At 40.7% G+C, this 12,130-nt stretch overlaps 1 protein-coding gene across 1 annotated transcript in view; it reads left to right on the top strand.

The window, feature by feature from the left end:
* The window catches only part of ABTB2 (ankyrin repeat and BTB domain containing 2), a 131,722-nt gene that overhangs the window by 99,355 nt on the left and 20,237 nt on the right, over nucleotides 1-12,130 (top strand). The window contains exon 4 of the mRNA XM_052693128.1: nucleotides 10,185-10,337. Within this exon, the coding sequence (XP_052549088.1) occupies nucleotides 10,185-10,337 (153 nt within the window). The remainder of the gene's footprint in view (nucleotides 1-10,184; nucleotides 10,338-12,130) is intronic.

Below are 12,130 nucleotides of genomic sequence, written 5' to 3'. Positions count from 1 at the left end.
ATCATTCTTTCTCTTTGACCTTGTGGGGATTAGAAACTAAGCTTTCCCTGGGGTAATCCTAGATTGTATGTCTCTGCTTTGTCTCCTTTTAAAGGAGACTCTGGAAGTTTGCGTTTCCTGGTCCCCTACCTACAAGTGCATGTACAGCCATGACCTGATTGTCACCTAGGATGCTAAATTGTGCTGTCTTCATCTAGTGTTCTTACAGTAATTGCTGAGCTGACTGTTTTTAAAAGTATGTCTGCTCTGCAATACAAATCCTATTCAAATGAGTTACATGTCTAAGCAGATTCAGCTCTGATTTGTGGATTCTTCTGGGGCTAAACAACCACGTGCTGATACAATGCATGCTGGTCTGATGTGTTTGCTCAGAGAGGAATGACAATGAACTGTATTTTACTCTCTCTGCTTATCAGTATAAATCTGAAGTGATGCTGCTGAAAGGGGTCCTTTAAGTCAAACTGCTGGGATGGGATCTTCAGTTCAACTGAAGACTTTGTACCTAAAGTTCTTTCTTGCGTGAATTAGAAAGTATATCTCAAAGGCTAGAGAACAGGGCAGAGAAACAGAGGCTGTAAGTATTTATTTCTAAGCTTGCTGGAAAACTCTGCTACTATAAGCAATTCACTTAGCCATTCTTCACCTCTTCAGCTTCCTTCAGAGACAAAACAGTTCCAAAAAGGTATAGGGTCTTCTGATACAAGTGCTTTAGAACTGCTAAGATTTTTCAGTACAAAAGGATGAGTTGTTCACAAGATAGACAAGCTATTTGAGAGGAGTGTAAGTAGTTCAGCATGAAATTATAACAGGACTTTTACAAGCTGCTCAGAATGCATCTTGTTGCAATTATATTACTTTCAGTATCCAGATTGTGTGATTAAGAGTTACCTCTGTGCCAGGTAGCTGTGCTGAGTTCCCTGATGTGGCTGCCAAACTTTTTGGGAAGGTTCTCTCTCAAAGAATTTTGATGCATTGGAACATCCCAGAAACACATGTTCCTTAACTGACTTTCCATCTGGGTATCCCATTATTCCTTATACAAGAAATGCTGCAATAGTTTAATTAACTTGCTTTGGAACCTCTTTTTGTCTGTTGAAATCTCTATGCTGAGATGCTTATTATGCTTAATCTTTGCTTAAGCATAGGTGACCAAACTAACTTTGTTTGACTACCTATAGAAAAGCCATTCACCCAGGTGTAGTGATGCATTGTCATTCTCATTATGTATAGTTCCAGCCATATACTCAGGACTTAGAGGTAACTAAGGTGAAGAAAGGCAAGTGGAAACTACTTTATTTCTAAAAAAAATTTGCTGCTTCAGTTTTCTTTCGGGTAAAAGCTCTGGGAAGAAAGATTTTGGTTTCTCATCTTCCACATGCATTTTATTGTTCCTTTGCATTTGAAATGCAGAGCACTGGGTGTTGATATGGAAGGCTTATTCAAGCAACAGGTAACGATGGAGAGCAGACAGATTTTGAACTACATTTTTCAACAAGCTGAAGAAAAATAATTGTGCACGTTGTACTTGGCATTAGAATTGATGCATGCCATTCATCCATGTTTCTGTATTTTTAAATCTGATTTTTGACAGCAGAATTTTAACAGTGCTGAAAGGAAAAGAATATCCTTCCAGTTTGGTATTAGAAACAAAATATTCTGATATTGGAATACCAACCATTAGCTGTAGTAGCCACAGAGCTGTACGCTTGGCAATGGTCAAAATGAAGCAGGTTAAACCTACTGCAAGAGTGAGTTTTAGTTGTGTGTAAGAAAACTCCATTCTCCAGACCTGCATTAGAACATAAATCTAATCTCTTGATGTAAGATTATCAAAGTGTCCCTTTTTAGAGAGAGATGGGATAAAAAAAGAATAGTCTTGACATAAATCCAATGTTGGATGACAGTTGTTTTTTAATCTGCTTCCTATCCTGTACTGCACCACTGCACTCAGTCATTTGCAAACTCAGCATAAAATATGCAACTCTGTAGTTCAGAGTATACAAGATGCAAAACTTTGGTAGCAAGATGTTGCGTTTTAGACATTATTGCTTGAGCCACAGTGCATGCTTCTGGCTGCTTATTTGTGCTAGCAGTCCTAGCAACTACACGTATGATCATATCAGGACTTTGAAGGTAAGTGCCTTTACACTCTTCTGGTTTGCAAGGTTGTCATTTGTGAAGATTCCCGCAGTTTGTGATGTAGAAATGCATGTGCTCTGAGAACTGGTGCAGGTTACCTGCTAGATTCTGCAGTGCATGTATGGACAACCGTCTTGGAGAATCTGGAAAAGCAGTTGAGTGAGTTATCTTTATGGATTGATAGTGTTTGAGAGTAGAGATTAGCCTTGTCAGAGTTCCTGATATTTTGTCAACTGTGGCTACTGTGTGCAGCACATAATTTCATTCTAACGGGACATTAGATTTATGGACCTCTTCCTAAGAGGAAGGAACACTTTTTACAATTCAGTAGAGATGACAGGAGGCTACTGATACCCAAGTTGGCAAAAGATTTTTGTTTTAACTTTACGTGTATCCTGTCTAAGTTGTTCTTGATTGCAGCAGGCAGGTATATTTTGAAGCATTGAAACCTAGAATTAAAATCGACATTCACTAAGAGTGTATATACTCTATTTCTGTACAGCAGCAGCTTGAGGAACAAAATGGAAGATCTTTGAAGGCATGAAATGAATATGTTCATTGAACAGCTTGCTAGTAAGGCTCAATTTGTGTTCTATTGCAAAATAATTTAAAAAATGCTGCAATTGCATCTGTTTTAACTAGCAGTGATGTAACTCCTCTTCATAATCTTTCATTAATGATATATGTTATGTCTTACCTGGCACTGGCTTAGAGAGATGAGTACTGCCTATTCATTCACAAATGCTACACCCTGTGGGCTTGATTGCCTTTTATTCAAGAAAATGGATTCTAAAATTTTGGTTATTTAGTGAGATCTTCCATGATTATAGTACAGGAGCCAGAACCCAAGTTAAGTAATTACACCACAGGCTGGAGTGAATGCCTGATTTTAGTTTGTATCTAAGAGAGCTCCAAAATCAGTTCTCTTCATCTGCACGTAGGTGTTTTTCATGCCTTTATGCTAAACTTGCATGAGTGTAAAAAGCCAAAATATTATTTAGATTTTCATTAGGAATACCTTGATATCGGCATCAGATGAGATTAATCTACAAGGAGGCCATGCTCACAGTAGTGTGACATGGCTCAGAAGTATGATATCAGTCAAGTAATGAAAATAGAAATTTCATCTAGCTTTTTGCTGTTCTGAAATATGAAAGAAACATTTTTTAGTCTTCAAATGTTTAGCTTCTATCTACCATTGTTTAATGTTTGAAAAATTGTCTTACAAAACATTAATTAGATTTTGGCTTGTGCTGTAAAATAAATGGAAATGTTTCCTTATTTATTGTTAAAAACGTGCTTTGCTCAGGATGGTCTTTGTTCAGCAGAGCAAACTTTTGCAGTTATAATCAAACAGTTCTGAGCTTTCCAGAACCACACAAAAATATTTCTCTGACTGGTTCTTTGTTCTCACAATTACAACTCAGGAGCTTCAGGCAATTTTCATAAGCGTGGCAATGCTCTGCATTCAAGATTTTACAACTGGGCCCTGAAAATTAGTTCTGTGATTGAATCTGGCAGATTGGTTTTGGCTTGAGAATCAGCATATGTTTTTAACATATGCACGTTGGCATGATGGAAGTCATAACTAACAGGCCTGTTATCTCAATCCAACTAGTGTTTGCAGGAGTTAGCTATAATGGGCAAAAAAAGTGATGGAGGAGGAGTTGCAGCAGTGGATAGTGAAGAATCACACTGACCCTAGATAAATCTTCTTGCAGGTAGCGCGCTGTGGTTTGCTTTCATTTTGCTAGCCTAGCACCTGGAATGAAGCATAAGAATACCTCTTGGTTTTTCTGGCCACAAGATCAAGGTTAATCCAGGAATAATAGACAACCTTTTCTGGCTTTCTGCCTGTGTTTATTTCTGCCTATCACATAGCATGTTGTTACAGGCTTTTTCAGTTAATGCTTGTAGTTTGCACTCATGTTTTACTCCAGACTGGATCAGTGTTTTCTTTTGCAGCAGGAATTGTGCTTGTAGCACATGGCAACGTCTCTTCAGTCAGTTCGTTTGGTGTGGCTCCTAGTTATGGAGCCCTAAATGTCAAACTGGTTCAGGTTGGAACAAACCATGCCTGCCTCTTCTGGTCATTCTGCAAACTCTCAGGGGCCCTTTTGACTGAATTACCCAGAAAATCCACAATAATTAACTTTCTCCTTTCTCATTTTTTGTTAGTGCTGATGACTTAAAAACACAAGTACGAGGCTTGCAACAATGCCACAAAGGGAATTTTTAAGATTTTCCACATAAATTGTGGAAATTTTTAGTGACAACTGAAAAGTTGGGGCAGATTGTGACCAGTTGTGTAACTGAGGACAAGCTCTATGGGCTTCAGAAACTTGAACTGTAACGCCACAAACAACAGAGTAATGTGTGAGAGGCATGCAAAAGTGAGACGTCCTTGCTGCTGGCCACAGCTGGCCTGAGAGGCAGCAGGGGGGAGTAAGCTTCCTTCAGAGCAGCTACAGTGGCAAAATGGGGGGACTTGGAAGCCAGCACGGTCACCTTTTTTATACAGGAAAGGCTCAACAGATGTGATGCAAATGAGCAGTTCATTATAAAGTCCAGACCTGACCAGAGCTTCTATTGTGTGATATGAAGAGCTAGGGAAGCTCACAGCTACTGAGAAGCTGCATTTGAAACCCAGGGCCCTCAGAGACATACAGAATTGACCTCTGCATGTCTGGCGTTAGGAGCTCACACACGCGTCATTGATAAGTGCTGTTTTCAGTGCGTAGCATGAGATTCAGTGAATCTGTCTTCAGAGTTGCATCTAATCTTCATGTAAGTGAGTTAAGCTTACAGCTGTCTATTGATTAGAGCTTAAAACTGCACTTAGGTCCAGATTTTAATTTGCCCCTCAGTTTACTTGTCTGGTTGTTTGCAGTAATGCCTTTTAGCATAGGGAGAACTTTAGGATGTCAGAGAGTGGGGAGAAGCAGAAGAGCAAATCCAATGGTATTCCATTGCCTGATGTCTCCTCTGTTGAGGTGGTTACTCAGAGTGACAAGGATCAAATGGCTCTGTGTTCTTGAGGCAGTTGGAAGCAAGTCACATCCTTGACCACATCACTGTGGCCATGTTGCTATACTTAAAGCTATCGTGTGTATTTATCTGACTCTTATCATCGCCTACAAACAGTTTGTTGGTTTTAATTATTTTACATCTGCCTATAGTTCATTCTGCCACATCACACAGATGTTCCAAATGTGCTTCTAGAGTATACACGGCACGTTCTAGAACAACAGAAGTATTTGCTTTCAGTCTGAAAATTGTTTTTCCCTGTTGCTAAAACAATAAAGAAATCATAGACTGAAGTATTTTTTAAAGATTCTTAGTGAATCCCCAGTGATTTCTTCATGCTTTTTTTTAGCAAGCTTTTTTTAGTGAGTTTTTATTTTGATTTGTAGCTAACGTAGAATAAAACTTGTCTCATTTCTCTGTGAAGTTTGCAGACAAGAACAGAAAAAAATGATTTCTGTTGTTGCTAGTAAAGATCAGAGCTGCCATTTCTAGATTAAAACTACTCTTGTACCGTTTTATGCTCTATCAGCAGAGGAAATTATGAAGGCAGACTCAGTGCAGAAAGGATCCGAATAAACGTAATTTTATCCAGATGTTTTTCATCCTGTTAGTGTCCCACTGAAGGAAAACTCACTAAACTCCTCTGGAGGCTAGTGTTGTGGCAGAACCAAGCCAAGACCTTAGCAGATTGATAATGATCCACTAAAATCTGAGAACTCTTTATCTTCTAAGACATGAGCCAATCATTGTTTCAAGGGAATTCAGAAGAAAACTTTCCCTTTAGGCCAGTTGGCTGTGATTAGATTTCTTTTTTCCATTTCTGTGAAGAGCTGGGACTGTTTGCTTTGAAAGACGTGGCATTAGTTGAGATGATCTCTGGATCAGAACCAGAATGGCAGTTCCTATCTTTCCTTTGTAAATGTAGCAGGTTTTTGCAAATTCACTAAAATATCTTGAATCTGAAAGGAATGGCTCCAGGCTTAAGCTGGTTGTGTTTTGGAGTAAAGATTTTGTGTTTGTCTTGTTACTTTATTCACATATAATTACATACCCAGTGAACTTTCTTTGCTGCAACTTCCAGAATGGTTTAGTGTTTGAGAATCCAAGCTTTAAGTATGCCTCTGTTTTCTACTTTGACGTTAAATGATTTGGTTTTGGATACTCTGTCTTGCCTCAGAGTCTTTTCCTTCTCTAACTCATTGCTCTATTTTCTTTTTGACTCTGTTGCCATACTTTTTTTCTGTCTTGCTGTAAAGTTGAAACAGTGCATCTTCTAGCTGTCTTCCTACACAAATCACCATTTACTTGTCACTTCTGAAGCTGAAGCTCCGTGAGCATTTTCTTAGCATTCAGTGGTGAATGGCAAACCAATGCCATCATCTTCTGACTGCTGTGGAGGTCTTGCCTCCTCTGCATACAATTAACTTCCCTCTGCCAAAAATGCCTTGGCCTTAGGGTTCTTAAAAATCCTGAGAAGAGCTTACTTTGGAGAGTAGTTTCTTTGTGATGAATGACCTGACACTGAAAGTCTGTGATCTCAGCGTCGCCTCAGAGACTGCCACACATGATCCCCACATGCCAGTCGTGTCCTAGGCAATTGTAATCAGTTAAGTGCAGCACATATCCAGGGAAAAGCTACAATCCCTTTCAGCAAATGAACTTGCTGTAAGTTCTCTGCCAAGTGTGGCTGCCACCATCCTTCTTGATTATGTCTACATAGAATAATGCATTTTTGTTCAAATGAGGGGAAAACAACAATAGATTCCATTCTTTCTGAGAGCACTTCTCCAACCTGATCCCTTGGCAATGGTGGGGCTGTCCAGTTCAAAATGGAGAAAATGTTGAACAACTGATGGATAAAATATTGATAGCTCGTGGTGTTCTCATACATTATTGTGTTTCTTTACAAGGCATGTAGTGAGCGAGGAGTGTTCATTTTACTTTTTTTGCTGTATACTATCCCAGCTTACATGTAAAATTGCTCTCTTGTAAGGCAAGATGACAATAAACTGAACAAAGCAGTGGTGGCATTCTTCACAGAAAACACAGTATGTGTGCCCCCAGTGAACTACTGCTGGGAATACGACAGTTTCCCAGGGCTGGATTGCTTCATGTGCAGAATTTAATGAGCTGCCAAATGCTTCTAAATGTCAGAAAATCATGAGGAAAATGCACTGCCCAGAACATGGCACAGACAGAAATGCACAGATAGAAATTCGTTTTTCAGCTTGCGGCATCTTCCCAGTTAATTTTCTGTGGAGGTTTCACTCCTCCATCCTCCTCTGGTGTTTTTCAGACTGTGAAATGATCGGTGTTTCCCTAGAGGCAGACAGAATCTCAGGTTAAGAGCCATAGGAATGACAATTGCATTTATTTTCTAGAAAAAAGAATAAGTGCATTTATTAGTGCAGTGCAACCCAGCGTTGGCATTTACTTCAGCTGAACTGCATCTCTCTCTGCTTAGATCATGCAGTAGTGTGTCTTATGTAATGTGTTGTCAGGGAGAAAATGAGTGAAGTGCTGCTGCTAGCATGCCTACAAGCATACTGTGAAGAAAGGAAAGAGTTGGGTAGAAGAGGGGAACAAGACGAAGAACAGAAATTCCATCCTCAAGCTTGAAATTTTCTGAGGAAATAGAGCCTTTACAGCAAAATAGAGATTGAGGTCATCATAGTCACTGCTGATAGAATAATGATTTATTTGCTTGCACAGTAATGTGAGTGGTGGGAGTGGGACAGTTTAGGACAGCAGCAAGAGAAAGTCATCCTTCCTGACACTTAATGCTATCTGAAGACTGCTCTCCTTTGACACAGGGTAACTAAGTAGTGTACTGAGATGAGTTTTAAAGCCTTTGGAAAAATCTATTGTGATTTAAAACAAACAAGCAAACACCTCTTCCTTCCCTTTCCTCCCCAGCCAAGCTTTTCTTGTTCAAGATCTGCTTGTGCATGCAATCCATTTAGAATCCTGGCACATGCCAGTTTTTAGAGAATGGAAATTTATTCCTAGTCTGTTATTTCTGGTGCAGACTCAATGGTATTTTCTGCTGGCTGAGCCCAGCTATTGCAGCAGCATGACAGTAACCCAGGTCTGGCTCACTACCTGGGAAGACGATCTGATCTCTGCTGGACTGGCACAGTTCTCTGTCCAGTGATGATCCCAATGTGAAAGCTTCAGGGATGCTGCAATGTGGCCTAAATACCAAAATTGTGCTTGGCCACAAAAGGTTCCAGATACGGTTACTTGTAAGATGGGTGTTTAATTAATCACTCTTGAGTTCTTCATTCTAGTGCTTTTAAGCACATCTTTCTGTGTTCACCATTTTGGGAGGAGGCCAGGGGCTGTGCTAAACACATAACAAGTCTGGATACTGAGTTTAGGCTCCTCCCTTCGATGCCTGAAGCTGAAAGGTGTAAATGCTGGCTCTGTTGTAGGCCAGAAAGAAGTTCTCTGGAGCCAACTGCTGAATACATCTCCCAAACACGAGTTGTCTGGATTGCTGCTCTTGCCTCAGGGCAGTCAGTCAACTCTGAGCTGGCTGTGCTGCAGATTGGCTGCAGCGATCATCCCACGGATCTGGAGTGAGTTAGTAAGCTTAAATGGGCTGGGGAATTAAAGCTGAGCTTCAAGAAGGTGTCTCAGCTGGTGAGCTACTGCGTGGTTTTCAAAGTGAAGGATGTAGGAGCCCTAATGTTGTAGTTGATTGATGTAGAAGCATACTGGTTAAAGCAGCAAGTCACGTTAAGAACACTCTTGCACTGGCAGTCCAGGATTGATCAGATATTTAGACAGACCTGTGATTTTGTAGATATTTCTTTGCCACTCAGGAGAAGGAAAGGAGCAGAGGGAAAATAAGCAGGCTTGTTTGCAATCAGAAAATGGCAACTTATTAGAGTGTGCTTTGTAACTGGTGAAATTGAAAGAGCTAGCACATATTTGATGGGATAGAATTATTCCAGCCTGAAGGATGTTCAAAGCCATCCAAAGGCAGTTCTGCTTACAAATCTCATTATTGATAAAATGATTTCTAATGGGATCGGCGCTGCTCGCTCTTACTGTGATGGCAGATGTGTGCACACATATACGTGTGCTGCTTTGAAAATGCCTTTCGTGGGTTCAGCCGCTTTCATTAATATCACTTCATATTTTCTGGTACGCATCTTTCTTCCTTTAACTTTATAAAGAAACTGATACCTTATTCCCTCGGTTATTTTCTTTTGAATGCTTAAATGCAAAGGGTTTGGGGTTTTTTTTTTGGTTTTTTGGTTTTTTTTCAGCATGAGTAAATTCGTTACTAGAAATGGGAGAGGTGTTTCCAATTACAGCTGGCACTTCTGAGCCTCGCGTCACGGTGGCAGGTATCCCTGGGGGAAAATCAAGCAAAGAACAGATCACTCTGGCTGTGTACTGGGAGGAGAGATATGTTGTGTATGAGTGTTATGATACCCATATATTATTGTATAATTTCAGTGTTGTGTTCATTCATTGCAGTAAGGGAGAGGCTGTTCATAAGCTAGCCTAAAATGGCTTTTGGCTCTGTTGTTACTGCCATATTTATGTTGCTTTATTGGCTTGCAATTCCTCGTACAGACTAAAACCTCTCTGTGTGGGTGCTGTACAAATTAGGATCAAGTAAATTGTTTTTTCTGCAAGTTGCTTATAGTTTGTTGTTTGTTATATGTGTTTTCTTCCTCAGAGTTGTCTCTGTGTTGGTTATCTCTTTGATTATACTCATTCATCCCCAAGTCCAAAGTATGGCAAGTTTTGCTGGGGAAAATGACAGAATAGCAAAGCTGCAGCAGTTCTGCAGCGGTCTCAAATGGTCAGTTGTGCACAAATGGTCTCTCACCTGCTGACCTGCCATCTTGCCGAGCAGGAGAACAGATCTACCTTTGCAGGATGGGCTTTATTTGTCTGCCTGTCACAAGCAGGCAGGGGAAGCGATGAAATGTGCCGAGTCCTAGTAGAAGACAGCAGACCCACATTAACCATGGCATGTTTTTTCCTTGTTTGCCCAGGCCCTTCATGCTTCTGCCGCCGCTGATGGAGTGGATGCGAGTTGCTATCACCTATGCCGAGCACCGGCGCAGCTTAACAGTGGACAGTGATGACATCAGGCAGACAGCCAGGCTGCTCTTACCTGGGTTGGACTGCGAGCCCAGGCAGCTCAAGTAGGTGGACTCAGTCCTTTGCTTTCCTTGTTTCATGGGAATGGGACTCAATATACTATATTGGCAATGTGTGCTCAAGGTTTTAGGAGGAGACAAAGAACCTTTGGCCAGACACCACAGTTGGGATGGAAGGATTTTTTCTTGCCAGAAGTTGTACAGGAAGAATGAGACAGGAAGATTGTAATATAAATATTCAGTCATTTGTGCTTCAGTCTTAATTACAAGATAATCTTTTGCTTTCTCAGATGCCCTGACAAAAAGTATAAGTACCTATTAATATCCTCCTCTCACACATATATTGAACAGGGATTTATAATTAGCTCAGTTCATTAGCACATCATAGGTATTTTACTCAGTGTTTGCTGTCTTTCAAAGTTGCTGTCATTAGCACTACTTTTGATACCAGAGTTATATCCTGAACAGTACTGCAAGTTTTCTTGAATGAATTTTATCCCCCATATTGATTATGGGTTAAATGAGTGGGCTGGACACATAAATAACAATGAATACCACCTCTGTCATGCTCTGCAAGTGATCAAGTGTTGTATGTATCCTTTCTGATAATTATTACTCTTAGAAATCTTTTATTTGTGAATGAGAGAAGCAACAGGAAACTTTTAATGATGATTCTTTGATCTATTTTTGTTGCTCTTTACTTTTTCCTTCTGGCAGCCAGGAAGGCTCTTGCTTTTTTCCTATATCCCTGTCTCCCTTTTTGTGCAACAACGGATACTCCTTGCTATCCATCAAACCTAATGCAAAGCTAAATTAGTTGGCAAGCATGCTGGAGCAGAGTTCAGTCATTGAATTGCACCGACCTTATTGGTGGCATGTCTGCTATTTCCTAACTCTGCCTGATATGATTATGATTATACAGGCTAAGTCTGTTCTACATAGCTGCACCTTAAGGGGACATAGCTATGGAAGCTCAGAGGTGGCACCCTTTTAAGCTTTACATGTGCTGCATCTGCTCACATAGCACTTCTCCCCATGCTCTGCCAGTGTATATGTGCTCTGCTGAAGCACACTTTTCTCAGGCTTGTGTGTATCCAAGTAGGTATGTGTGTATCTCAGGTAGGTGCTAGCATAGGATAATTCCTATGGGCTAAGCAAATTTTGCCCATATCTCTAGTGCATGTCAAAAGCTTTGAAATTCTTTGTTGAGCAGTGCCAATGGAAGATATAATGAGTGCTTTCAGTCAGTTTCCTAAGTTTCCTTTCAATCTCTCCTTTTGAAGGCTTTCTCTTTCAAAATTGAATCCAAACTTTGCACCTCAAAGGCATCCCCCTTTATCTCTGCACTAGTTTTTTTTACAAAACACAGGCAGTCCCTTACGTTATAGATCATACATCTTAATAAGGCAGCAATTTGGGTGCTTGTTTTTGCTTCTGATGTGAGGTCAAACACTCAGAGACAGTTTCTGTGCTCCCAGGTCTGTCCATCCCCAGGTGGGGGGGAAGCCAAGCGTACACAGGAGCTGCCATCTGGGCATTGCACGGGTGCAAGCTTTATCCTAGGAAGCGTGCGAGAGTTTGACTCTCTCTGACAGGGTAACAACTCACGCATGGAAAACCTGCTGTGGGTACAGCTGCTGCACAGCAGTTGTGTGTGTGCGAGCTCTTTCCCTGGCTCATGGAGGATGCTGTAGCTTTTATCACACTCTGAAAGAAAAAGCTGCTTTGCCTCTATCACAGAAGCGCATGCTGTCAAGCAATTACTAGACTGGCGTGTGTATACTATTTTTCTGTTGGGAAGTTTTGCATGGGCTGAGCTTGCAGGTCCCCCAGGAGCA

The sequence above is a fragment of the Tympanuchus pallidicinctus genome, unplaced genomic scaffold (genome assembly GCF_026119805.1).
Source record: "Tympanuchus pallidicinctus isolate F22 unplaced genomic scaffold, pur_lepc_1.0 scaffold3, whole genome shotgun sequence".
NCBI lineage: Eukaryota > Metazoa > Chordata > Aves > Galliformes > Phasianidae > Tympanuchus > Tympanuchus pallidicinctus.
The sequence above is the reverse complement of the archived record's forward strand: the minus strand, read 5'-3'. Positions and strand labels throughout refer to the sequence as shown.